Below are 25,992 nucleotides of genomic sequence, written 5' to 3'. Positions count from 1 at the left end.
TGGGTTTACTGTCGCGTTTCCCCTCGGTTCCATGGTTGTACAAGATGAGGGACTGGGGGTGTAGATTATGTGCTGCCTCGCTTCTGAGCGCATTTTGGGTCTTGGGGATTGAGGCAGCCGATTTCAAAAGATACGATGGAGTTCATAGGATTGAGAAGGAATCGCAAATTACGCAAGCCGTGGGGCTTGGTCGACGAGCCGACGAACAATGTGCCACGAGCATGAAATTGTGCCCAGCAAGTCTGAATGGAGGTTGCTGTCCCGAGAATTACGATTGCGCCAAAGAAAGCTGTCAAGCGACAACGAAGGGCCCCTCAACATGTGGAACAAAGATTGGTTGGCATGTTTGCGATCCGGTCTACGGAGGTTCGTACTTGCATGTCCGGCGTTTGTAGAGCTGTACTTACGTATAATAGGTGGTTGCTGCCCAGACGGTTATTTGTGTGAAACTGCGGATGGATGTGTTCCGCCATCTGGATCACCTTATACATACGGATGCCCAAGCAGCCAATATCTCTGCCCATCGTCATTAAGCTACGGATGTTGTCCTAACGGCTTGGCTTGCGGCGTGAATCAGTGTTACCCTTCTGACCCTGTGACCGTCACGAGCACTATGATGATCACAACGACAATACAAGGAGAGCGAACAACTTACAGGACAACGGCCATCCAAGTGGAAACACCAACGGTTCCTACAGCTCTGCCAACAGTCGACGCCGGTGACAATAACGACCAAGCAGTTCTGAAGTACTTTCCTTCAACTATCCCTAAAGAGAGCCCGATATCCTCTTCTGACAAGGATAATGACGATAAGGGAGGCCTATCAACCGGCGCACTAGCAGGTATCATTGCTGGTTCTGTGGCCTTTCTGATCATTGTCTTGGTAACAGCCTTTATCATCATTCGTCATCTGAATAAAGTTGTGGCTGCAGTCAGTACCTCAAAAACATCCGACAGGTCTGGCGCGTCCGGTACTCGGCCGAGACCTACAAGAGAGTTTAAGTCAGCAGACTCAGAGGCCGACGAACTGAGCGCTAATCCCTTGATCCATCCATCATTAATACCTCCACGGCCGAGAAACCCAGGGCCTGATTCGGCAGCAACATCGCCATTCGGTCCCGCAAGCACAGATTATAGTTCAAACGAGCCTACACCTGGAGTAAATGGATATCACGCAATATCAACAAGTGCGAATACGAGTAGGCATCCCAGCTTCGACGCGATGGGCAATCGTGACGACTACTTCACAAGTGTGGCCGCAGGTGATCAGCAACGGGTCAGTCAAATTTCTAGGTTTACACATTCAACAAGGAACCGGGCGAGTGCAGACTCACAAGGAACATATACCCATGTCAGGAACTATAGCAATGCTTCAGAGGGGTCTGATGGTACACCTGGAGTGATGGCGGGTTCTCAGCCCACAGCAGAGCTTGAGGCAACACCTTATATACCAGAGCTACCGAGCTCCCCTTCGTCAGTGGTTTTCCCACGAGACGAGAGACGGCGATCATCTGGTAGTATTCCAAGTACCCAGAGTCGGCCCCCAGTTACTCAGCGAAGTTCCAGCGGCCCACGCATACGAAGTGACTCACTCGGTCAAAGCAATCTCACCAGCGTTACTGAAGAAATGCACGGATTTTATGGGCCGAGTGAACATCTCGTGGGCCAAACTGATACGCATCGGCCAGGAACACGGGGCTCCAATACCCAAAAGCAAACTCCTCCCAAAGAGCACCCTGGTCCTGTGGCTGAAGAACCATAACACATCATTTGGTTTGGTTTTTTTTTTCTTTTTAACTTTTGGCGCGGATGGATCTGTTATACATAGCGTGGCAAGGCGTTCTCTCATGGATGGGGTGGGGTATCTGCAAGAGTTAAACAGGTGGGAATATACGAGCATAGGAAATATTGACTGTTTTACCTTTTTATAATTTCTCTGATTGTTAGCGGCACGAAGCTTCATAATATGAATCAAGAAGAGTCAGATGATTTGGCAGGTGCTTTCCAGTCTTCAAAAGTCAATATAACTTAAGAGAGTAGCAACTTTCCCAATAAATCCAATAATAGAACAGTGAAGTAGGTAGAACAGTAAAGAAAGGCAGTAAGGCCATAAAGCCATACATTTCAACAAAATTCAGTAAAAACTCAATACCAGAATAAACACGTAAGAAGAGTCAGATACATGGGCAGTACCGGATCTTCTATTCTCATTCTCGATGGAATAGGTAGTGGTCACACTAAGAGTCATTTTGCTCTTCCGAGTCGGCTACAAGTGAGGCTCTTACGCCCCATTGATACGAACCGATAACAGGAGTGGCGTCCAAGGTTTAAATTACTTGCAGCTGATATAATTGTAAGTGGTCCCCTCTTTGTATGCGTCGCTGCCTGTGACTAAATCATGTTACTGAACTTGAAAACATGTCATGAGTTGGTCCCTTTCTTATATGTGTGAAAACCATCATTATCCTTTGCACACTCGTCAACTGCAGCTGTGTTCGTAGGACAAATTTACTCAAAATTTGTCTATGCCAAAAAATAACCCACCGAACATCTCTCTTTTTCATTCGACGTCGACTAACGCATACTGGCAACCTTGGACTGAGTCCTGTGTCGATGAAGCCAACGATACTGCATAAGCGCAATGTTTCTGACATTTGCATGGTTGATACAGAACAGAATAGTTTTGCAGAGAGGATAAGCAGAAAAGACACAATAAGAAGAAAAACTTTGAGCATGAATACTACGCAAGAGAAAGAGTTATCTTGTAATCTATGATTTGGCATATGGCATGTTGTTAAAGTTGCCCATTGCACTACTAGCGTTGGTAATATTGGCACTGATTATTGAGTTCAAGTTCCTGTTAATAGATTTGGGTTTCAAATCGAGCTTATTATCGCAGGATTACATGTGATTGCGATGATAAGTAAGCCTTGTTTTGTCAATTTCTAACCATACCTCAATACCACCCAAGAAGTCCTTAGGGTACTAGACGAGTTGGCAACTAGAAGAAGCATAAGATACAAAATCAGTAGGACAGCTTATGCCATTTAGATCATCCTTCTTAAGCTGTTTCTTCTTATGCCCTGAAGCTTAAAGTTCATCGCTTCTGTTTTTCACTGAATTATGTTTCACTCAGCTTGGACACTTTGGGGCGTATTTTTCTAAGGCGTCATGTTTTTATTAACTCTAACTCTCGCCTAAAAGTGTATCAACATGTTAAAAGCTTGATAGGATCTTCTCATTATAAATACATAGCGTAATAACTAGATCCCCTGCATCTTGGTAGAACCAGTCCTCTTCAATGAATCGGTTTTATATCCCACAAGCCCCGGCCTATGGGCTTCATCCTGTATCAAGATGCTTCCGCCACTGAGTCTGGTCTACCAGGTTCTGTCCAACCCTCAGTCACCACCATCAACTCTCCCTCTACAAAAGCAACAGAAGCACGACTGTTATCTTCTCAACCTCCCTACCGATGTTCTACAGTTGATCGACAAACACCTTCCTTACAGCAGCCGAGTATGTACCCGATTAACATGCTCAGCCTTGTACAACTCGCTCAAAAACCCAGTCAATTGCCCTTATTACTGTGAGCACCTTGAGTGTCTCGCTCTGATTTGTCGACACCGACCTGACTGCTGGCTGGTTGAAACAAGGCCGTATATCAGAGATGTACTGGAAAGCGATATGCCCAATCCACCAAAAGTTCGTCCAGAGACTGGATGTCCGTCATGGTCGGAGGAGGCGATATACTTGTTTCAGCGCGGTGCCTTGATGGCCGAGTTTAAGCACGTTCGGCTTGCCATCGGATACAGCCAACTCGAAACGAAGACCTGCCAGCAAGCGAGATATCTCAAACTCCTGTTGGAACCGTACAGAACGGTGTTCAAACCTGACTACATGCCCGGTCCCCTGGGCAAAGCCCTGGAGTTGGGTTACTTCAAGCAGTACCCCAAAGTCGTCTCTGGCAGGTATCTAACCTTTAGTCAGCGGCGTTTCATAAACAATCGCAACTATACACCAGTGGAACTGTATAAACTTGGATGCTTTGGGGCATGCAAGCATCAATACACAAAGCCAGAGCGATACGAAGATTTCCTGGCACGCCAGAGCCAGGCTATGTGGAAGCGCTTCACCGATGATCAGACAGGTCCTAAGGGGCCGAATCGGCGGCATCCCGAGTGCAGCGATCCTTTTTATGAATGCTTACGAAATGCATACTATATGCATGGAATTTGGTTCGATGATTTGTGTCCTTGGTGTCTTACTGAGTTTTCAGTGTGTGTAACAAAATCAGGAGACCTGGTTATAAACACTTGGAGAGATTTGGGGAATGCTGATACACCTATGAACAATGACTGGTGGAACCATCTTGACTATTTCCCGCATGCGAGATGCGATACTGGGCGAAATCCTTGGGTAATTCGAACTCGCTACGGGAATGTTGATGGGGGGTGTTTGGTTTTCTGATTATCCATTGTGTTGTTTTCAAGAGTTGAAGAAAGATCTGCGTGTTAAACTGGCTAATTGGCTCCTGAGCTTTACAATATAAAAATAAATAACCTAAGGGCTCTTGCCTAGGTAAATAGAATGAATTGGTCTAGTAGTTTTATCTCTTATACTCTTAATAATTAATTTTCATGACTCCTTAAGAATTAAAACATGTTGTTGCGTTCACTACATAGTATTTGCAGTGTATAGATCGCAATCTTACGTTGCTAAAGGAAATACCGAAAAATTAAGCTGGTAAGATACTTTGGTTGGTCATTGTGCACCGGATATAGAGGCACAAGGTTTCACTTGTAGGGTTTCTCAACGTCGAGGGATGCGGTTGTAGGTTGTAAGTGAAACAGACCTCGACGGACCCAACGGGCCGTTTCCTGGGAGAAAAGTTACCCTAAAGTAGGTACCAAGCTACGAGTACCAGGTACCTTGGCGATGGAGCGGTGAAGGGTATAGCAGAGTGAATGATATTTTATCAGAATCATGGTTGAATGAATGGTCTGATGTGATAGAACTGCATAAGAGACAACATAACATTGGTTGATGGTTGCTGGGCATCTTTTAGTTAGACGCTGGATTTAAAGTGAAGTGATCGACCAATTGAATGACATCACCCAAATGGTTACACGTTGAGAAGCTGAGATCACTACAGGAGAGTGAATCCTAACGTAACTAAGAACTATCAATTGGAAGATATCAAGCTTGGGGGATATTCAGAAATATATTGGAAGAGTTTTAGACAGCTCATCATTGACCTCTCTACCTTTTTCCGCTTGCGAATATAGGTCCTTGTCGAGAACATTTGGGGATCGTCAGGTCAGAGAGAGTCGTCGACCCAGCAACAAATGTAAACAATGACCGGGGTGAGTCCCAACGTTAGTAGGTACTCGACCAACCATCCGCTGCCACACAACCCATGCGTCTGGGGAATCGAGACCTTAATTATCTGCACCATTCCAGGAACATCCCTCGATCTCCTTCTCTTTCTCGCTTCTGTATCCTTTTCCTTTTTTCTTAAACCTAAATCATCTCTCTCGTGTGTGTGTGTCATTACAATCCTCGACACACATACACAAACCACTGACCGCTTTCCCCTTCGTCGTCAGATGCCCCGTCGCAACACTATCAGGGCCGACGACCTCGACTTTGAGATCCACGTTGATCCATCGTGCTTAAGCGATCCTATGGACGATAACGAAAACAAGGCCCCCGAGGAGCCAAAGGTGCAGATCGAAAACACCACCAACCAAGAGTCCGAGTCCCCCAACACCCACATTGATATAGAAGACCACCGCCACTCGACGGCTGAAGCCAAGGTCGATTCTACGACTGAAGCTACCGAAGAGGATAAATCTACCATAACAGAACAAGACATCGAACAATCAGCTGTACCAGACGCTGAATTAAAGGCTGAACCAGCTTCAGAATCCGAACAGGAATCATCCGACTCGGAATCTGAAGTTGAATCTGACCAAGAAGCCGAACCTCAAGTCGTTTTAGAAAAAGACACCGACGAAGCTACTGAACAGCCACCGGTAGAAGCAGAAGAACCTGCATCTGAGGCTGAAATCGACACCCCGGCCCCAGACATTTCATTGGACGATACAGAAGATAAAGACGACGAGGAACCTACCCCTGTCCAAAACGTCACTACCGCTGAGGACACTACCGAAGCTCCAATTGAGGACACCTCTTCGGCAGATATCTCCACCGAAGACATTTCTCTACAAGACGTTACCTCTGAGGATCTCGACGACGACGAGCTTGTCGAGGAAGACAAGGACAAGTCTACCGCCGAGGTAGAAGAGTCTATCGAGGATAACGAAGAGCAACACTTTTCTGAGACAGAATCAGACATTTCTGGGTCCAGACGTGTGTCTTCTGGCTCATCCGGATCCAGCTACTCTGACCGTCTATCCACTCGCTCTGAAGCTATTCAGGAAGTCGCTCGTGATATCGCCTCCCAGATTGATAACCACGAGAAGCGAGAATCCTTGAGCAGATACTCCGAGGTGGACGACGATAGTTATATATCCCACACCAAAACTATCAGTGCTCGTCAATCAGACGCCAACATGGCTCGCTCGGTCAAGAGCGGTGTGGACGAGGCTGGCGAAAACAGCTCCCATCACGAGCACGAAGACGACGTTTTTAGCGACCGAAGTCCTCGAAGCTCAGTGGGTTCCGTATCCGAAGGTGATCATCGGAAAGCCCAGGATGCCATGCACCGGATGACCAGGTCCCCCCGTGTCTCGGGTATCTCTGGCATCTCTGGCTTCTCTGAGTACGACAGGGAAGATGAGGATTTTATCCCCACTATTCGAGGTAACCCTCGACCTATATTCCGGTCACCTTCCTCTGTCAAGGCCATGCAAATGTCATCGCCTCCAGGCTCAACTGTCGGCGGCTCTCCTCGCTCTGGTCGAAGGGCACCTCTCCCAAGCTCGTCCAGAATGAGTTCTCCTCGCTTCTCAGAGCAATATTCGCCTAAGAGGACACCGCCTCGCTTCAAGAGATCTACACCGCCACTTGTACTTCTCCATGTCACACTCCTTCCTCTTCGGTGGCCTTGGGGTGAAGTTCTTGAGAATGCAGACCCAGAGGAGCTGAGTAAGGAATGCAAGACAATCAAAGATGCATGGCGAACACTTCAGAACCGAATGGCAGATACCACCGTTGAGCGTGGTATCCTCTTGCCTCATCCTCAGAACGACTATGAGGTTCTCGAGGAACGGTTACTGGAGGCACTTGAGCTTCCCTTGAGACGTCGTGCTCGCATCCTCGAATGCGGTCATTATCTCGGCCCCTCCAACATGATGACCATTGAGGATTCGGATTCGGAGAGTGACGAGGATGAAGAGGAAGATGAAGAAGAGGCTGAGAGGCGCAGGGAAAGCCGTCGCCAATCACAACCTACACATTGGTGCAAGACCTGTAAATCTGACATTCACTACGAATCTCTGGGCCAGGGCAAGATTTTTCGTGTCAAGGTATACGCCAGCAACGGTTTGATCCGTGGCGGTGCCTGGGAAGCTTGCTGGAAAGAGATGGAGCGAGTTGACGTCGAACTTGAGCCTCTTGTTGATGCAGTATCCCAGCATGAGCTTGTACAATTAGAGGCTGATCAGGAGCGAGACTTGGCCATGAGAGAAGCTGAAGAGGAGGAGAGATATGTCAGGTTGGAAGAGGAGCGCAGGGAGTTCGAATCGAGGGAGCGAGGACGCGTAACTACAAGACGAGGAGAGTCCCATGGACCTATCGAGGACCTCAGCATGAATGAGGGAGAGTCACATCTGAACCACGATGAGAGCCATGCCGCCGACATCGCCAAGGAGGCTGCTGATGCTGAGCAGAGCAGATCCTTTGATGATCTCGAGAAGGACATCGATGAGCATCTCCAAGAAGAACGCGAGAGGAGTCGGGCCGAAGAAGCATCTGGTCCGCCTTCACCCGAGGCTCCTCCTGGTTCGCAAAAGCACCATGGAGATGCGCAGCGTTCCTTTGACTCACAATCCCAGCAGCATAGTTCCTCTGAGGACCGCCAAAAGGCAATGAAGAACGCAACTCTCCCACAGCTCTTGGCTGAGTCGGCTCGTGTCGCGATGCAAGATAAGAAAAACATCTTGATCGGCTTGCTCAGCATTCTCATTTTACTCCTTGCTATCCGTGGAGGTCCTGGATCCCGACAAAGCCCCGACACCTTTGAGTTTATTAGGAATGCGGAGGTCCCTACCGTCGCAGTAACACAGGACGTGAAGTTGGAGACTGTTAACCCCGTTGAGGATATGGCTGCTTCTGTAGCTGCCGCCATTGAGGAGGAGAGCAGCGTTCAATCTGATGTTCCCGAGGAGAGTGTTATTGTTGAGGATACACCTGCTTCTGAGGAGGAGGATGGTGCCGAGGAGGAGCAAGTCAAGCCTGTTATCGACAGTTCTGCCCCTGGCGCCGTTGGCGATGCCATTCCTCCACTCGAGGCTCCTTCCTGTTCGGAGCGCATTGTTCGTATCGTGGAGACGGTTACTGCTGTCGAAACGGCGACTGTTTATGCTTCCGAGATGCCTTCTATGGAGGCACAGGCTGCGGAGGTTGTCAACGATGAAAACATTAATGAGGACCAGGCACAGGAGAGCATGGTAGCCGAAGCCGAGGTTGTTGCCGATGACTCTGAGGCTTCCGCTGAACAGGAGTCCATGGAAGAGGCACCTTCTTCCGAGGAGACTACTATTGTTTCTGAAGAAGATGACATTGTCGAGGAAGCCGAGGAAGAGGATGCTCATGAGACTGTGTCGCCTACTGACGAGTCTTTACGTGATCTCCAAGAAAAGATGTCTCTCGTGACAGCCGCCCCAAAGGGATCATTTTTTGACGAGGATGCCCCTGAACAGACAGCGGCTTCATTGGAAGAGGAGGATGACGAGGAGCTCTGAGAAATTTGCAAGCGATGCCACTTTTTACATGCATTGATGTAAGTTGTTACGAAGGATATACCTAGAAAGCATTCTTTTTGATGAAAATGGCGGATATTCATGTGGTTCTGTTGCGATGATTGATAGTTTGAATGATACATGAAGGGTACATAATCGGAGACCTGTTATTGGTGACTAGTCGATATGATGAGAATAGAAATGTTATGCTTATACTACCCAAAAAAAACTTTGATTCGTTTGTGAAGTATCTCTTATTATGTATGAAGAACGCCTGCCAAGACCCAGTCTAAGTGATCAAGATGATGCGTGTCCATAAAATGTACGTCTCATGAGGGCCGTAGTATTGATTCCTTTGCCTGTTATCAAAAGGGGCTTCCCCTATAGCCGAATATAGATATCCATACAATCAATCCTCCACTCCCTCTTGCCCAAGAGATTCCTAAGCCATTCGATCCCCAGCCCGGACCATTCGGCCCTCCTCGCCTCGAGATCCTCGCTAGCAGATTTCACGATTGCCGCGATAGTGGTGTTGACCATTTCGAAAGCAGTCGAGTTAAAGGTGGCCTCGGCAATCTCGTCAGACGGTATCTGGGTGGGCGTTACGGGGCGAGGCAGGAACCAGTTGCTACTAAAGTCGAAGAAACATCGGTCGGACCAGTTGCACGAGGTCAGGAAGAGGATAAGCAGTAGGATCGAGCAGTAGACGCAGGGTCGGTTGAGGAAGTATGTGCAGATGAAGAAGAGAAAGATGAAGGCGGGAGAAGCGTTTGTCGGGATAAAGAGCAGCGGAAGCCAACTGTTGATGCGAAGTAAGCGTTTGATCTCGTATTAAAGAGTGTTGATTCAATTGGTGGTGGTGGTGTTTACCTGCGAAGACAAAACATGTTGGGGAGATTGACTTATGCGCCGTGCATGTAACCAAGGTGTTGAGATGATTGAGAGGTATACGTGGGTTATATAACTAGAGTCGTTTACTTGGTGTCTCTCCGTTGAAGGTGTCGTTACTGCCGTCTGCAGCGCGCGGGCGCAAAATGGGAGGGATCGTTTTTTGAAGATGGAGAGACCTGGACTCGGTCGGAGAACATAGAAGTCTGGTGGTGGCGGTTTGGAGGAGTTGTTACGTCGTTTTGGCAGGGTGAAGAGATATGGGGAGGAATAAATTGGGTTTAGTCTCGGTTGAGTTAGTGGGTTGAGGCTCCGGGGGAGGTTTTAGTTAGTGCTGTCAATATAAGAAATAGAGGTTGCAGTATTGGCTGGACGTTTTATTTTATTTATTTTTGGGAGTTTATTACTTGATCTCCTTTTATCTGACTCTAGGGCAGTTTATACGTTGAATTTGTTAGTGTTGGGTGTGTATTATGTAGAAGTTGTAGATTGAATCTAAGTGATCTAGTTAAATGGCCTACAACAATGAACCTGACAACAGCCGTACTTGAGATTAAAGTGATTAGTCCATGTTTCTGCGCTCAAGACACGATCATGCAAGTTTGCAAGTAAACTTTAACTAGAGACTGATTCACAAGTTGAGCACGGTTCATACCAATCAATGTTTGACTGGGATGGCCTGAACCAAGCGAGACTGAACTAGGATTAATAACCATGGAACTTAAAGGTTGGGGATGCAGCAAGTTCTTTCGTCCGATCAAAGACAAAGATAAAGAGATTGGTCGATTGGTCTCAGAAATTCTTCAACAAAACCCTGGCGGCAAGTCAAGCAGTTGGTCATTTGGCTTGCAGTTTGGCTGCATGTGTTTAGGTATGCACTGTACTAGTCAGGAGTTTGTCTCTCTTCCTTTTTTTCAGGCTTGAAACGAGTCTCGGAGTCTTGTCTCTTGTTTGATTAGACTGTGTGAGTCACCCCAATAATGATACAAAATGTGTGCTGCGATCTGTAACTATTGCCTGCCCAATAGAGCTGTAAGAGGCGGTGACTTTTGACAGCTGGCAGTCTGGGCGCTAAATGATACTGCTATGTACAAGACTTGGCCGGTTTGGTTCTGGACATCAGCCACTTTGTTATTTTGTTGCCTACTACCTTAGTAGACAGATGTTGTAGACGGGAAGAATATCAATCTAAATCTCGTTCGTTCCTTGTGGAATATTTCTTTTGGCAATCGAGATACGCGTGGTCAAAGAAACTCGACATTTAGAGGTACAAGCAACACACATACACACACAAAAATATAATCAACCAGCCCGAATCAACCACGTCACTCGATCCTTGTACCTTAGCTCCCTCCCTCCTGTGCGTTACCTTCCATACCTTGCAATCGGGGAATAGTGAGGTGGAAACATTCTCCCTCTTTCCCGTCACCTTGTCAGTTGGTACCCGTGTTTTACTCAAAGCTTTTGGGCTGCTATGGACAGCATCAGCCAGTGCTCATTATTGGAGACCAAAGTCAATGAGCGATCGGACAGGAATCCCCAAACACTAGCATCAGTCAGTGCGCAGATGATTCCACTTGCTTGTTATGTAACTACATATTCATTCATCATCACCTTTACTTTCTGCAAACATCCGTTACCCGCTAGGTACTAAGTTAGCTTTATTTTGTTGGAGTTGGAGCTAAGAAAGGTACCACACCCTCCTACCTACAGGTACCTTAGGCTTAGGTCCTTAAAGAGGTTACCAATTCTGTGCCAGTGCCGGCCAAGTGCCAGTGCCACTTACCAGCCATTTTACAGAAGGTACCTTGCCTTTTCACCGTCATCATCATCCATTCGCGACTTTTTGTTTTTTTTTCCCTCTCCCTCTCCCAGGTCAACCACCTTACCCTTCACCTCATCCTTGAAGACGAGAGTCAAAGAGTAAGAAAAATAGAATCGCATCTGATTTCTCCATACAATTCTATCATCCTTTTCTCCTTTTTTATTCTCTTTCATCCTCTTCATCTCATTTTCATCCTTTCACTTGGCGTTCTCTCCGGAATCTGGTCGGCCCGTTTGCTTTGCTTTCGTTCCGCCTCCGCTTCCCTTTCGCCGCATTTCCCCTTCGTCTCTGAATCACTTTCAGATTCAAACAAACCCCCAAAACCAAGCGGGAGCTCTTTTCGAGTCCGCAACCGCAACCTCCCCTCCCCCTAGGCTGCTGTCATGGATAATCTCGACATGCCTGCGGCTCCCACGCCGCCAGCCAACGCCAATGCGAGCAACACTGATCGCACTGCTAATCTGCTGAACCTGCTCAAGTTCAGTGGCTCAGGCGGCTCTCAGCTGCAGAGTCAAGCTGCGCAAGCTCGCGCTCATGGCCACAACCCGCAGCAGCAACAGCAGCCGGTCCAGCCAGTGCAGCAGCCTCAGGAATTGCAGCAGCAGGAGCATACTCAGCAGCGTCACCAGCAGATGTCGCCTGACCCTCAGATGCATCAGTTTAGTCAATTCCAGCAGCATGCCCAACAGGGTCGCGGAATAATCCAGAGCCCTTTGCCTGCTCAGATTCACCAGCCCTCACCTTCCTCCGCTGATCCTACTGGCCTCTTGGCTGCTCTTATGCGTGGCGCCCATGAGCCCGAGGAACAAAAGCAGCAGCAAGCCCACCCGCAGCAACCTTTCGGTAACGGCTCGCCTCCTGCTGACACTCGTTCCTACCTGCTGAATCTCCTCAACCGTCCCAAACCTAGTCAAGGTGACCAGCAGCATTCGGTTTTGAGCGAGGCTTCACGCTCGGCAAACCTTACGCCTCAATCCCCCGGAAACGCTCCCGCTGAAACCGCCCGCTACTCGGGCGTTTTCCAGCAGCAGTACGGCCAGCACCAGCACTCGCACAGCGGCCAATTTTCCAACCTCCAGCACCGCCAATCCGAATCCTACGCCGGCTCCCATGCTCCTTCCAACGCTTCCGACTCTTACTACGCCTCTCAGGATAACCAGCCTGATGCAGCAGCTCTTTTCCAGCAGCTGTTGGGAAACCTTGCTCAGTCTTCTCCTCAGAGCCAGAGTCACGGTCACGCCGCGCAGTCACCTAGCGCCCTGCCTTTCCAGATTCTCAAGAAGGACTCGCCCGCTGCTTCGCATCATTCACACCACTCGCATCACTCCCACCGCCCCGACCATTCCGTCGGCGCCGGTAGTGAGCGAACTGCTTTCCCAACGTCTCCTCACCAGATCCGTCGCAAAGCAACCCGAACTGCGTCCATTCAGTCTCACCATTCCGTGAAGCAGGGCACACCCCCCGCTTCCGAATTCGAGAACCATAATTCTGCGGCCAAGGCGACAGTTGCGGAGGCGGTTGAGGACATTGCTGAGCAGGCTGATCATGACGCTACTGAGGCACTTGAACGCGCCGAGTACGAACGGGCCCAGGCTGAAATTGCCCAGGGTCTGAACGAGATGCGCAAGGCAAAGTCCGAGAAGGAATTCGAAGACAGCGCTCAACATGCCGCTCAAGCTATTCAGGCTGAGCTCGACCGTAGCGACAACGAGGGTGTTCTCGAGGCTGCTCTTTCCGCTGAGGTTGCTGAGACCGTTCGCGAGATTGTTGACGAAGCTGCTCACGGTGTTGCTGATAGCTGGGAGAGCGCCGACCAGGATGAGATTGTCGTAATTGAAGAAAAGGAGATTCCTCCCGTCAAGGTCTTTAACTTCCCAATGAAGCCGTGGATTTCCATCACGCTTCAGGAAGAGGGAACCGAACCGCGACCTCAGTTCCGTGACGAGACCATCATGGATATCGCTCGACTGAAGAAGGAATTCGACCAGATCGATCGCAACCTGTACACTGCCACGGAGAACTACATGGCTTACGGTATGTCCAAGCAGGGAGGTCTCCGTGTCATTCGACAGGAGGATGGTAAGGATGCCAAGATCTTTACCGATACCAAGGACCGTATTTTCAACGTCGCCATGTCTGTCACCCCTACTGATCACGAAGGCGCTCACCGCGAGGCCATTATCGGAACTGGCATCAGCGGCACAGTCTATTGGGTTCAGATTCGCGATGGCGAGAAGGATCACATCGAGGATACTCATATGGAGCAGTACGGCTTTGCTCTGCCTCCCATGAGCTCCCAGGAGGGTGACGCCCCTGGCGGTGTTCTCAAGACCCGCGCTCGCACCTCCACCATTCACCCCGAGTACTTTGCCGTTGGTCGCGGCAAATCCATCAACCTCATTTGGCCCTCTTACATTTTGCAAAACAACTTGTTCAAGCCAGGCCACGATCGTGTTGTCGACACAGAAACTCTTGCCAAACAATGCTCTTTGAAGATCAACACTGGTAAGGCCGGCAAGGACTTCACCTTTAGTCAGGACGACTCTGTCATCGTCTCTCTTGATAAGTCTGGTCGGGTTAAGTTCTGGGATGTTCGAGACCTGACCGCTGTCAAGGAGGGCTGTGATCCACGTGCTCCCATTCCTGCACAGACCTCGCTCGAGGTCAAGGAACCTTTGATGACACTTGCCACCACTCCTGAGGGTGAGAAGGCCTGGCCTACTTCGGTCCTGCTCCTCGACAAGCAGCGACCCTACCAGAAGCGATGTGCTCTCCGATACATGATTGTCGGAATGAAGCAGAACCACACTCTGCAGCTTTGGGATCTTGCCCTTGGCAAGCCCGTGCAGGAGTTCAACTTGCCTCACAGCAAGGAGTCAGACGCCGTCTGTAGTGTCATGTACCACTCCGCCACTGGCATGATTGTCATTGGCCACCCCACACGAAACTCGATCTACTTTGCGCACTTGTCGGCACCTAAGTATAACCTCAAGAGCGTTTCGCAGGCCGAGTACATCCAGCGACTTGTCGCTCAGGACTCCTCCATTCCTCAGCCGGATAGTACCGCTGTCATTAGTGGTGTGCGAGAGTACTCGTTCGCCAACCGAGGTATTCTGCGAAGTCTTGACATTCTTGGTACACCTGCCATGGTCCAAGACGCTGACGAACCTACCCTCTTTGAACTGTATGCCATGCACTCCAAGGGTGTTGCTTGCCTGCTCGTCAAGCAGACTGAGCTCGGATGGTCCAAGGACAACAAGGTCCTCGACGCAGTTGACGCTGTCGCTCAGAATGTCGTCACTGTTTCGAAGCTCAAGGCTCCCCAGCCTGCCGAGACCCCAACTCCTGCTAGCAACGGAGAACCTGCTGTCCGTATTGTCAACCGTGGGTCCAACAAGGAGAACGCACAGCCCACTCCCGGATCCCAGGCCGAGTCTGTTCAGCGTGGACCTGAGCCGGCTGCCCCAGCCAAGGCAAAGACTGAGCCGAAGGAGGCTGAAACGCCCATCCAGTCCGCCAAGGAGTCCCAGTCTGAGAAGCCAGAGCGGAAATCACGAAAGAAGAAGAATGCGGCGAACCAGGGTGATGTTGCCACCAACGGTGCTACACCTCGTGCTGGCAATAAGGACGCCAAGGGCGCAAACAACACTACTGCGCCTTCTGTCTCTTCTGAGGCACTGGATGCTGCCATCTCTGGACTCGAGTCTCGTCTGAATGTGAGCGTTGGCGAGACACTCAAATCATCTTTCAAGAACCTCCATGGCAAGATTGATGACGATATCCGTGTCCGGGACGAGAACTTCAACCAGCACCAACTTAAACTCCTTGATATGGTTTCGGAGGTGCTGAACGAAAACACTCAGAAGGTCCTAGAGGCTCTTATCCACCACCAATTCACCGAGCTTGTCATCCCCGCCATTGGCGACAAGGCGGGTGCCGCTGTCAGCGATCTTCTCGACAACAAGCTGCAACCCCACCTTGCCTCTTGTGTGCAAAAGGAGATTCAGAATTCCCTTCCTCATGCGCTCAACAGGTCTCTGCGCTCTGGTGATTTTGTCAAGTCCATCTCGGAACGAGTTGGTAACACTGTCACCACGAACGTTCAGCAGGAAGTTATCGCAACACTGACTCAGCGACTCACCCCTACTTTCACTAACATTGCGACTCAGGCGTCGCAGCGTGTTGCCGGCGAGCTGCATCAGCAATACCATGACCAGTTTGAGTACATGAAGTCTCAGCATGCTGCCGACAGTGCCAAGATCGACCAGTTGACGTCTCACATCACCCATCTCTCTGGAATTGTTGAGACCATGGCCGCTTCTCAGGCCGCTCTCCACGCGGAATTCCTCAAGTTTAAGCAACAACCTGTCCATGAGCTCTCTGGAATCCCTCAGACTGCTGGCCACGGCCAACCTGTCCCGCATCATGGATATGCCACATCCAGCCAGCATCACCCTCAGGCAAGTCTTACTGGCAGCTACCACCCGAGTCAGGCCGCTAGCCAAGCTCAACAGTTCATTGGCAGCCCTCAGTACGCCCGAGGTTCGCAGCATGTGAACAGCCCTCAGGCGTCCCAACAGGCTTCGGACTACGTGGCTCCTACTGCGAGTGTTGGTGCCCTTGCTGGTGCATACGCCAGTCAGCGTAACCAGACTGAACCCGAAGCGGACCATGACTTGATGCAGCGCATCAGGATTGTTGAGCAGGCTATTCAGGAGGGCCGTTACCAGGATGCCATGATTCAGTGGATCCAGAGTGGCCGCGAGGAAGAGATTTTCCGCCGCTGCCTCAGCCGATTCCCTCCCAAGAAGTTTGAGAACATGCCTCTCCTGATTCTTCTTGTTGTGATTGCCACTATCTCGAAGAACCTAAAGCCAAATGCTCGTCTCAAGGAGGAAATTGAATGGATCGAAATGGCCCTTAACGCGTTTGCGGAGAGCCTTCCCAACTTTGTAAGTCCAAGCCTACTTACTTATACGGGCGTAACTAATTCATTGCAGGAATGGGACCAATCCGGCGCTCGCGATATCATCAAGAGCACGACTTCGGCCATGCAGCTCCTTATTGGACGCATTCAGCCTCTCATTGGTGGCATCCAGGATGGTTTCCCTACCGATCCCTTCCTCGCCAACCTTGAGAGAGCCAAGCTTGACTGGATTATCCGAACATCAGAACGAGTGCTTGACATCTGTGGTGCCCCGAGACGCTACGAGTAATCGAACACTACTATGGCACTAGAATCTGGAGGAATCCCTGCTGACGATCAGATTCTTGTCTAACGAGACAGATCATGGAAACATGATGGTTTGTCGTGGGCCAGAAGATGCGTCTATGACAGTGTACACCACGCTGGGAAGATATGATTTCACATGGGAACATTTCGGAACGTTTCACGATTGGTGAAAAAAGACATGCATGTGCATTATTAGGATGACGATGTTTTATGGTGTCGTGGCATGTTTCTCGCGATGCAATTTGGTATCATGTTACTTGCGAAGGCATTGGAGTTGTTATCACATTTGGGATGCTATGATACCCCGGAGAAGGGGAGGATGGGGATGGAGTGTTTGCGGAGGATACAGAGGAAACGAACAGTTTCTCTTTGACTTAGTTTTTGGTAATTAATGTATGAGTTGCTATGAGATTTGATGTGTGTTGTGCTACCAGTCCAAGATATTCCATCGTCTGTGCCAATGTATGGTCAGACTGCTATCAAAGTCGGGAGTGCTTTCATGTGAACTTGTGTAATGTCATCCCCTGGGCATGTTCTTGGTCTCTTCGGAAGCTGCGGATGGTAATGGATACAAGTTCTCGGCAAATGAGCGTCAAATGTCATGTTAGACAAGCTTTTTGGCGGCGTGTCATTTCAGCCCTAGAATAAGGGGCATGCTTGGACTTGATGCGTGTGGTTTCTCGTGTGACGTCTGATATCTAGTGCTTGAGTCTACATTCAAATAAGAGCAATTAGCTACTCCAGTAGATGAGGTGGCAAATCATACAGTGGACAACACATGCTGTTGGTAAAGTAGTGTGTATGATTGCATGTTTGTCGTCTCATGCCATGTCATAAAGATCTTAAGCCGAGGCCAAACACCAAGTCTCCCATGGGTCATACCTTGTATCTGATCCCGTCCGATTTAATGAACCACATTACCGGGTATCCGCGCACTCCGGAAGTCGGAACGGGCATCTTGAACCTCAGTCTCGGAGTCAGATTCAAACCCGAGTCGCCGGGTTGCAAGGAATCATCATCTATAACACTCTGATAGAATTATGCTGCCAAAATAATTAATTTATCCAAGATTCGTTATAAGTAAAATTCATGGGAAACACATGGTTATGACTACAAGTTCCCAATTCAATCAAATTGGTTTTCAAGCTAATCAACTCTAGTGCAATAACTGGTACAAGACACTGAATAAGCAGCCACTTTAGATATCAAAAAGATGGGAAGGAACGCGATAAGCAACCTTGCGCACGACAATAAACACATAACAAGAGTGGATGTGATTATGTGTGCAAGTTTCCTATCGAGAAACATGGAGATGAGATAGAAAATAGAACTCCCCATAGAAACAGAAGCGTCCATAACACCACTCGTCATATTTACATTTATCATTTATCACTAACGGTTATGACTGCGGATTCTGATTCCGCCAGCGAGGGTTCGACTCCCTCCGAGACCTATCTTTTTGCGATTTGTATGCATTCTTTTTTTTTTTTGTTTTAGAGTCTTGGAGATGTGTTTGATTTTTGTAAGTGGTTAGTGTTTTGAAGATCAAGGGTTGGTGTCCTTGCAGGGAACTCTATCAAGCTTCAACCTAGATAACTTGTACTACAACGGTTGCACAAAAGATTGTTCCATCCAATGATTTCTTGCCAAGTTCATAACAGTATGTATTTCCATGTTTTCACTGCGGTACATATAATGTAACCCTCCAAGATTAAGTCTCGCCCAGTTGCAGTGAATTGTGCCGCTGCGACTTTGATTCGTTGAGGAGCCATCGAGGCGAAAACGGTAACGAGCACGAGAGTTAAGCTTATTGCATTTTTTCATATCGTGGTTCTTCCATTGGTGCGTTGGTTGTAAAGTGACAAGCTGTGCATATATGATATGTCGAGATAGCTGAGGTGAGCTTATGCTAAGAGAATAGACACAGGGAACACAACACGTACCGATATACTACAAATAGAAATAGATCAACTTCTTGTCAGGCCGTATAGTCGTCCAATAGGTCATGATATAGTCCGATGGCCTTCAGGTAGAGAGAAAACTGATGCGTACACCCTTGAAGTGTACCCGATGCTCGCCAAGGATCTTGGTACATGTGAAATCTCCTGACATGTACAGAAAGAGCATATAATAGACACCTGCAAGGTTGTGTGACATTGACAGCCAGCCTCTTCAGTGTCAGAGCGGCTTCCTATTCTCCGATGACAAGCTTTTCCCGTCATTAATTACTGCGTCTCGTGCCTGATTTCCCTGTTTTGTCTATCTTACCCCATATGCTGATAACTTGGTGTAACCATGAATATATATGGATCTTGACTATTACTATACGTCTCTCCCCTCTCAGTCGCTTTCTTTCTCTTTCTCTTCCTCTTCCTTTTCCCTCTTTTCCTTTTTGGTCTAGGTTGCTATACGGTTGGACAGTTTTGAACCACCACATTCTCTAGACTGTGTTTCTATATGTACGACTCTTTTCGACATTGTCTTGGCATTCGTTTGTTTTTCTAGCTCAAATATTGTTCGCAACCATGGTGACAGCTTCCAAGAATGTGGTAGAGCCAGTGTGTAAGTAAGATTCAACAAAACCACCACTCACCAATATCTAATGTCCTACTATAGTCATTGTTCTCGCCTTCACTGTAGGATGTCTCATCAACAGACGAAAAGATACCCAGGTGATATACAATGAATCCTCAGAAGATGTCGAAACTGGTCAACGATATATCGACTCGCCATCCCCAAAGCCAGCTTTACTCCAAAACGAACGACCTGCACGCAAAGCTCCCAACTTGTTCTTCGCTCTTCTTTCACGTTTCTTCAACACTTTTCCGTTTCTAATAGAGATTTGGTACTGGAACTTGACATACTGGTGTGTACTATAGTCGAATAGTACAAAAGGATTGCTAACATAGTGTAGGATATATCAAGGCCTTCGAGCTGTATCGGCCAGAGCAATTGCTGGTAATGAAGACATCTTCGACCGCGCCAGAGACCATGCTCTCCAAATCCTCCATCTTGAATCCTTCTTTGGTCTCTATATTGAGCAACGTTTCCAGGCATACATGATGTCCGAACAACAATGGCTCATGTCCGTCCTCGCCAAGATCTACTACTCACACATCAGCGTTGGTATTCTCTTTCTCATATACATCTACACTTATCTCCCGCCATCGACCTTTCAACGAATTCGTCGCACCATTGCAGTTGATAATGCAATCGCTTTCGTCATCGTGACCCTCTGGCGTTGTTCACCTCCTCGCTTACTACCTCCTGAGTACGGCTTCGTCGATGTTCTACACAGCAAAGCTGGTGGCTCCAACGTCTGGAACAACAATCGTTTCCAGTTGACCATCGCCGCGATGCCGAGTTTGCATTTTGGAACGTCTCTCTTCTTTGCCGTTTGCATGTGTCGCTTCTCTCCGCATCGCTTCATGCGCATAGTCGCTCCTCTCTGGCCCGCTGCTATGCTCATCACGATTGTTGCAACGGCAAACCATTTCCTCACTGATGCTTTGGTCGGAGCTCTGGTTCCTCTGCTAGGATGGCGTATTAATCAGGCTGTACTTATCCTTAAGCCTATTCAGGATTTTGTATTTGCACCGTTGGTCAATAGGATGGACCTGATAGATTCCAACGTACGGGTTGTTCCTAAGGTTTTGTAATAAGCATGCTCGCTTCATAGACGAAACGAAGGCCGAGATCGGGTAGGAATGCACAACCTAATACAAGTCTTCGAACCCAGTCCATCATGATGCCGTGGCAGGCTACTGGGTAACAGAAAAGTTGGTCTCCTTAGTCTTAGGGTACAAAAATAAACAACCTAAGAAGCGTGATCTAAGCAGCATGAGCTGGCCTACTAATTTCGTTCCTTATGCTTCTAGCGGCTAGTTTTTCTAATGCCCTTAGGGCAGGTAGCCGTTGTGAATCTGACCTCGTTGTGCATCCTGACAAGAGTCTGATGCAGAATAGTGAGTCTCCAATGCGCCGTGATAACTTTACTCCCAGATCTTATGTAAAAAATGTCTATTCATTCATTTATCGGCTTAGAGATTCATATATCCCATCCTCTATCCGCTCTTTGAGACCTTGACAACAACCTTTCCAAAGTGCTGTCCACTGGTCAAATACTCCAGCGCCTTATTCGCCTCTTCAAAACTAAAAGTCTTGCAGATAACAGGATGAATAGAGTGCTTCTCGTAGAAAGAAACCATCTCCTCAAATCTATCCTTGGGTCCGTTGAGGATACCCTTGAGCGTGACGTTCCTTCGCAGAGCAAGCACGTTGACACCGACCTTGCCACCAGTATCCTGCTCCTCCTCCTTGCCGGACAGATATCCGACGCAGTTGATCAAACCGCCAAAAGCAACCGAGTCGAACGATTTGCGCAGCGTACGCGCGCCGCCTGTCTCGAAGATGATGTCGGCGCCGCGGCCACCGGTGGCTTCCATGACGGGGTCCTGCCACTCCCAGTGCGTGCGATAGTTGATGCCAGTGTCGGCACCTAGGTCCTTCTTGGCGCGCTCAAGCTTGTCGTCGGATGACGAAGTGATGATTACATTGAGGCCAGCTGCCTTTGCGATCTGAAGACCAGCGATGGCGACACCACCCGTGCCCTGGAGGAGAACTGACTCCTTCTTTTTGTTGCCGTCGGCGGGCTGGCCTAGAGGTCGCATGCCGTTGATGCACATCCAGGCGGTGACGGCTGCGATGGGCAAACAGGCAGCCTCCTCGTCAGAAAGGTAATCCGGGACAGTGACGAGGCTGTCGGCGGAGAAGCATCGGTACTCTGTCAGAACACCGGAGAGAGGCAAACCGAGACCGGAGGCCATGTCGGATTCAACGACTTGGCCGGTGAGATGGGTCTGGTTGAAGATGGACATGACGCGAGTGCCCGTCTTGAGCTTTGGAGAAGAGCTCTGGATGACAGTACCACACATATCGGAGCAGGGCACTAGAGCCTCAGTGTCTTGGACAGAGGCGTGGTGGTTGTAATCGCCATTGATGACTTTTGCAGTTAGCCTAATGATGTTTCTTTACAAAAGGTGCTAACAAAATACCTTCAGTATCACGATAGTTCAAGCCAACGGCATGGATCTTGACAAGGACTTCTCCATCCTTGGGCTGCGGGACCTTTCCCTCTCCAAACTGTAGCTTATCAAGTCCATCCTGACCAGTGGTCCATTGCTTGTTGGTCTCGGGAGTTGCCATATTCGCTGTACTTTCCGATTTTCTGAAAGGTAAATAAGAAGATATGAAACTAGTCATGATGGAAAGAGGAAGAAAAAAGAAGGAGAATAAATACGAGTGAATGGATTCGACGTCAACGTTAACGTCAACTCTCAGTCAATGCTCTTACAAGTGGAGATGACGTCGCTGTTGGTGGATAGAAGTTATCCTATCAGCAAAGGGAACTAGATCGTTTCAGGTATTAATGCCGGACGTTGAAGAAACGTCTTAATAATCAAGACGACAGAGTTGAAAGAATCATGCAGATTGAGTTTTCTCGTCCTTTGACAATTTGATAGATAAAACATACAGGGAAAGAAAAGGAAAGGATATTTCTACAAAGGCATCAAGCGTGGTCAATCAAAAAAGACAACCTCAGGCATCATTCACTCATGACACTAACATGATACCAACATGATACAGCAAACACACATGACAGTAAAAAGCACATCATATCACTCACTCATGTCTTCTGGCCTCGCTGATCATCTTCTTATTCGTGTTCAAAACACCTACTATACTCGCTATACCATACATGCACTCGCCTCTCCTCACGGCCGCTACCAGGCAAACTCAGGATTAATTCGAAACGGCAGAGGCCCATCACTCCAGCCAACTAGGCATACAAGAAAACAGAAACTGTAGCAAAACCATCAACTAAAGCAATCGAGCAAATAATGCAGAACCAGATATTGTAACTTTTTTCTTTTCCATTCCAACGCGGCCTTCACTCCAACTTCAGCCGCCCTTTGCGTGCCCTGTAGTCCAATAGCCGGACTCGGGCGTCTCCATATCGTCTTCATCGTCGCGGTCATGCCAGGAGCAGCGCCTAGACAGAAATTATTTGGTGGGTATAGTAGTAGGTTGTAGTCGCCGAGGCAACTCCTCCCATCGCTGGCGATGTACACAGCCTGATGAGGAGAAGCCAGTATAGCTGTCTAGACGTAACGTCGTAAAAGCGTCATAATCGTCAGGTAGTGGTCGTAGGTCTTGTCGGGGTACAGGCGAGGGTATTCCAGATTATGCGTGTTGCCAAGCGGGTTCGTGACCTTCCATGTTTGGTTGCCCAGGTGTGTTGAAAACAATGTGTATCCAGATATCCTATCCCATACTCTCTCATCGGTAGCTGTCATCAAGTCGGCCACACTTATGGGCCACTCTCGTCCCCAACAATCTTCAAAAGTCATAAAACCATTCCCACGTAAACTATATGCAATGGGGTTTAACAAGACAGGATAAGGCAATAGCTTTGCCATCACTTCCCCAGGTATGTAAATATTACAATTCGTAATAGCAAATGCGATGTAAAAAATTCGATGCGTCGTTTTCGTTGTCGTTAATCAACGCGCAATTGTAGCCGGCGACTGGCTTCAACGTCGCTCTAGGCTTGGCCCGCCAGGGGTAAGCGAACAATCACACTCAGTGATATCGCGAGGCGTTGGTGGAGCTTGAACCAACACGAGCTCCGTTGTCGGACGAATCTATGTTGAAATTAGTCCATGTTCAATCGTCCCGGTTCACTTGACATACCGCTGCCGCGAGTGGCGTGGCCGTTGGCTCGTCGTCCCGCAAATCCAGAGTTGAACTCCAACTCGGGTCCACGGGGCTGGCGCTCAGGAGCTCCCTTAGAGCTGTTACCAGGACGCTGGCTGCCGATAGCGCCAGGGGTGCTTCGTGCCTGGCTCTGCATAGCACTAGAATCGTATCCTAGGTTCATGTTGCTAAGGCTGTTGAGAAGAGCCTGGTCATTCTTGGGGCCAGGAGTACCACTGCTGGGGTGACCGGAAGGAGACATGTTCCCTCCAATGTAGTCGTTGAAACGAGCGTTGGAGCCACCACCCATGTTGTTCATACCAGCAGGCGCGAGGTAGCTGGAAGAGGCCTGCGAAGGGCTGGGGGTGAAAGATCGGAGATCGGCAAAGCTCTTGGCAGCTCGGAGATTGTTGGGAATGCTGTTGCCATCAGGGCTTCCGGGAAGCTCAAGGGTGGGGCCCTGTCGACCCATAGCATGGGCATAGTTGCTGCTGGCAGCCCTCGTCTCGCGATCCGCAGCAAAGTCAAAGGTAGCGGCACGGCTGAGTCCACGCTTGTGCATATCAAGACTGGTGGCTGGCTGGCTGTGGATGTTGGTAGTGGGCGATGGTTGCTGTCTCTTGAGCACAGTAAGCTGGCGAGATTCGGCCTCACCCATGGATTGATGCTCAAGACCCATGTTGTGTGCGAGGATGTGGATGGATCGGCGGTGCTCAGGGGCGATACCTGGGGGGAAAACTAGAACCTCACGAGAATCATCACGGCGGAACATAACCAGCTCAGTGTAGAACTCGAGGGTCTGAGGGTCGTTCAGATCGACGTCTCCTGGCATGCTGATTGAGGGAGACTGAACGCGAGATGCGTCGAGCATGCCGAGGTGTGTGGGTCCTCGGGCCTGAGACTGCGAAAGGCTACCGAGGGACTGGATGGAGCTCTGCTGGTGCAGCATAGGAGCCCTGTGCTGCTCCTCGAGCTGGCCGCGGCGTTCACGCTTCTCACGTTCGATCCTCTCTCGCTCAGCCTCGGGGAGCATCTTCTTGTATTCAACACGCAGTTTGCGACCATGAACGTCCATTCCGTTCATGGCTTCAATAACCATACGTGTGTCCTCAGCGGACTGGAAGTTGGCGAAAGCCAAACCACGGAAAACACCGTTATCGAAGTGGTAGTTGAAAGCATATGGCTGAGGAAGGTGCATTTCGAGCATGATGGAAGCCAGTGTCTCCTTGCGGACTGCAAAGGGGATGTTCTTGATCACAATAGCAGTGGGAATGAGCTGATCGGCATCGGAGGTGTTTGATCGAAGGTCTGTGGGAGATCCGTGAGATCCAGGGTGCTCAACACGGAGGTTGCCATTTGACATTGGGTTGTTGCCCATTCCACCTTGATAACCCTGGATGCCGCCATGGCTACCGTGAATGCCAAGACCGCTGTGATCGGTCCATGTCTACTTTTGGTCAGTCTAGTCCTTTTATTCTGTTATTGCTACATACCTGAGGGAGAGCAGCTCGGCGATTCACGTTTCGCTGTCGACCAGGGCCATTTACGGCTCCGTTAACGGTGGCGATGCCATTTGTGTTGTAGTTCCAAGCCTGGCCGTTGTCCAGCATGTAGCCCTGCATATTACCAGCCATGTTTTCCATACCTCGATGATTGTATCCACTTGCGATCCTGTCGGCAGGGTAGAGCGCAGATGAGCCTAGAGGAGCGTCAAATGGGCGTTGGGTCTGGCGGGGTAGTGAGAGTCCAGCAGAAAAGCCACCAGCAGTAGCATAGTTCTGTCTCGAGTTCGGGGAACGGTTGTTGGAGGCACCATAATCATGGTAGCTCATGTCGTGCGGTTGTTGCGACATTGTGATGATTGGATCCAGTTTGGCAAGGAGCTGCTGATTTTACCCAGCAGTCGACTATACCAGAGTGTTGATGTTGTTATGATGGCAACGCAAGATTTACGTTGGCTTAAAGATGCGCGTCGCAAAAGATATTAGATGCTCAATAAAATCTAATGATGCGGCATCAAAATCGTCGATCCGGGTCCGATGTTCGTTTCGGTCGTAAGCGGTGTAGCTAAGAAATGAAGCACAAAACGCAGCCACGAACTTGAATGAGCACGCTCAAGAGTCCCGCAATGTCAACCTCAAGATTTGCAGCCGAGTTAACCCTACTAGAATGTAAGGTCCGTTTTGACGTATCTGTCGTAAATGTTGTCGCTAGGCAACCAAAGCGGGCACCGATAGCAGGTCTCAAGTCGTGGACCTTTTATGGCAAAGCGAAGGAGGCCTTTCGAGTCAAGTCCTGTCAAGTTCAGGATTCCAGCGAAAGTGGCGGAGTAACGTCAGAGGCTACTTTTTGACTCGTTGTTC

General features: G+C 49.0%; 9 protein-coding genes across 9 annotated transcripts; 6 read left to right on the top strand and 3 right to left on the bottom strand.

Moving 5' to 3' along the window:
- Nucleotides 1–246: 246 nt before the first annotated feature.
- On the top strand, nt 247–533 carry FPOAC1_001759 (uncharacterized protein; the record flags this gene model as incomplete). The annotated part of the gene is made up of 2 exons (XM_044846349.1): nt 247–366; nt 417–533. The coding sequence occupies 2 exons, from the start codon at nt 247–249 to the stop codon at nt 531–533; spliced, it is 237 nt and encodes a 78-aa protein (XP_044712265.1).
- An 80-nt stretch (nt 534–613) lies between these two features.
- Nucleotides 614–1,762, top strand: FPOAC1_001758 (uncharacterized protein; the record flags this gene model as incomplete). Its single annotated transcript, XM_044846348.1, has 1 exon — nt 614–1,762. The coding sequence occupies one exon, from the start codon at nt 614–616 to the stop codon at nt 1,760–1,762; it is 1,149 nt and encodes a 382-aa protein (XP_044712264.1).
- Nucleotides 1,763–3,357: 1,595 nt separating this feature from the next.
- FPOAC1_001757 (uncharacterized protein) lies at nt 3,358–4,470 on the top strand (the record flags this gene model as incomplete). The annotated part of the gene is made up of 1 exon (XM_044846347.1): nt 3,358–4,470. One exon carries the CDS (start codon nt 3,358–3,360, stop codon nt 4,468–4,470), a length of 1,113 nt encoding a protein of 370 aa, XP_044712263.1.
- A 1,139-nt stretch (nt 4,471–5,609) lies between these two features.
- FPOAC1_001756 (uncharacterized protein) lies at nt 5,610–8,930 on the top strand (the record flags this gene model as incomplete). The annotated part of the gene is made up of 1 exon (XM_044846346.1): nt 5,610–8,930. The coding sequence occupies one exon, from the start codon at nt 5,610–5,612 to the stop codon at nt 8,928–8,930; it is 3,321 nt and encodes a 1,106-aa protein (XP_044712262.1).
- A 378-nt stretch (nt 8,931–9,308) lies between these two features.
- On the bottom strand, nt 9,309–9,814 carry FPOAC1_001755 (uncharacterized protein; the record flags this gene model as incomplete). The annotated part of the gene is made up of 2 exons (XM_044846345.1): nt 9,309–9,726; nt 9,798–9,814. The coding sequence occupies 2 exons, from the start codon at nt 9,812–9,814 to the stop codon at nt 9,309–9,311; spliced, it is 435 nt and encodes a 144-aa protein (XP_044712261.1).
- A 2,209-nt stretch (nt 9,815–12,023) lies between these two features.
- On the top strand, nt 12,024–16,856 carry FPOAC1_001754 (uncharacterized protein; the record flags this gene model as incomplete). The annotated part of the gene is made up of 2 exons (XM_044846344.1): nt 12,024–16,592; nt 16,641–16,856. The coding sequence occupies 2 exons, from the start codon at nt 12,024–12,026 to the stop codon at nt 16,854–16,856; spliced, it is 4,785 nt and encodes a 1,594-aa protein (XP_044712260.1).
- A 2,542-nt stretch (nt 16,857–19,398) lies between these two features.
- On the top strand, nt 19,399–20,532 carry FPOAC1_001753 (uncharacterized protein; the record flags this gene model as incomplete). The annotated part of the gene is made up of 3 exons (XM_044846343.1): nt 19,399–19,435; nt 19,490–19,739; nt 19,788–20,532. 3 exons carry the CDS (start codon nt 19,399–19,401, stop codon nt 20,530–20,532), a joined length of 1,032 nt encoding a protein of 343 aa, XP_044712259.1.
- Nucleotides 20,533–20,937: 405 nt separating this feature from the next.
- FPOAC1_001752 (uncharacterized protein) lies at nt 20,938–22,078 on the bottom strand (the record flags this gene model as incomplete). The annotated part of the gene is made up of 2 exons (XM_044846342.1): nt 20,938–21,875; nt 21,928–22,078. 2 exons carry the CDS (start codon nt 22,076–22,078, stop codon nt 20,938–20,940), a joined length of 1,089 nt encoding a protein of 362 aa, XP_044712258.1.
- Nucleotides 22,079–23,515: 1,437 nt separating this feature from the next.
- On the bottom strand, nt 23,516–25,482 carry FPOAC1_001751 (uncharacterized protein; the record flags this gene model as incomplete). Its single annotated transcript, XM_044846341.1, has 3 exons — nt 23,516–23,577; nt 23,627–25,076; nt 25,123–25,482. The coding sequence occupies 3 exons, from the start codon at nt 25,480–25,482 to the stop codon at nt 23,516–23,518; spliced, it is 1,872 nt and encodes a 623-aa protein (XP_044712257.1).
- Between the last annotated feature and the right edge of the window lie 510 nt (nt 25,483–25,992).

This window comes from Fusarium poae, chromosome 1 (genome assembly GCF_019609905.1).
Source record: "Fusarium poae strain DAOMC 252244 chromosome 1, whole genome shotgun sequence".
Classification (NCBI taxonomy): Eukaryota; Fungi; Ascomycota; class Sordariomycetes; order Hypocreales; family Nectriaceae; genus Fusarium; species Fusarium poae.
This window is presented reverse-complemented; position numbering and strand designations above follow the sequence as displayed.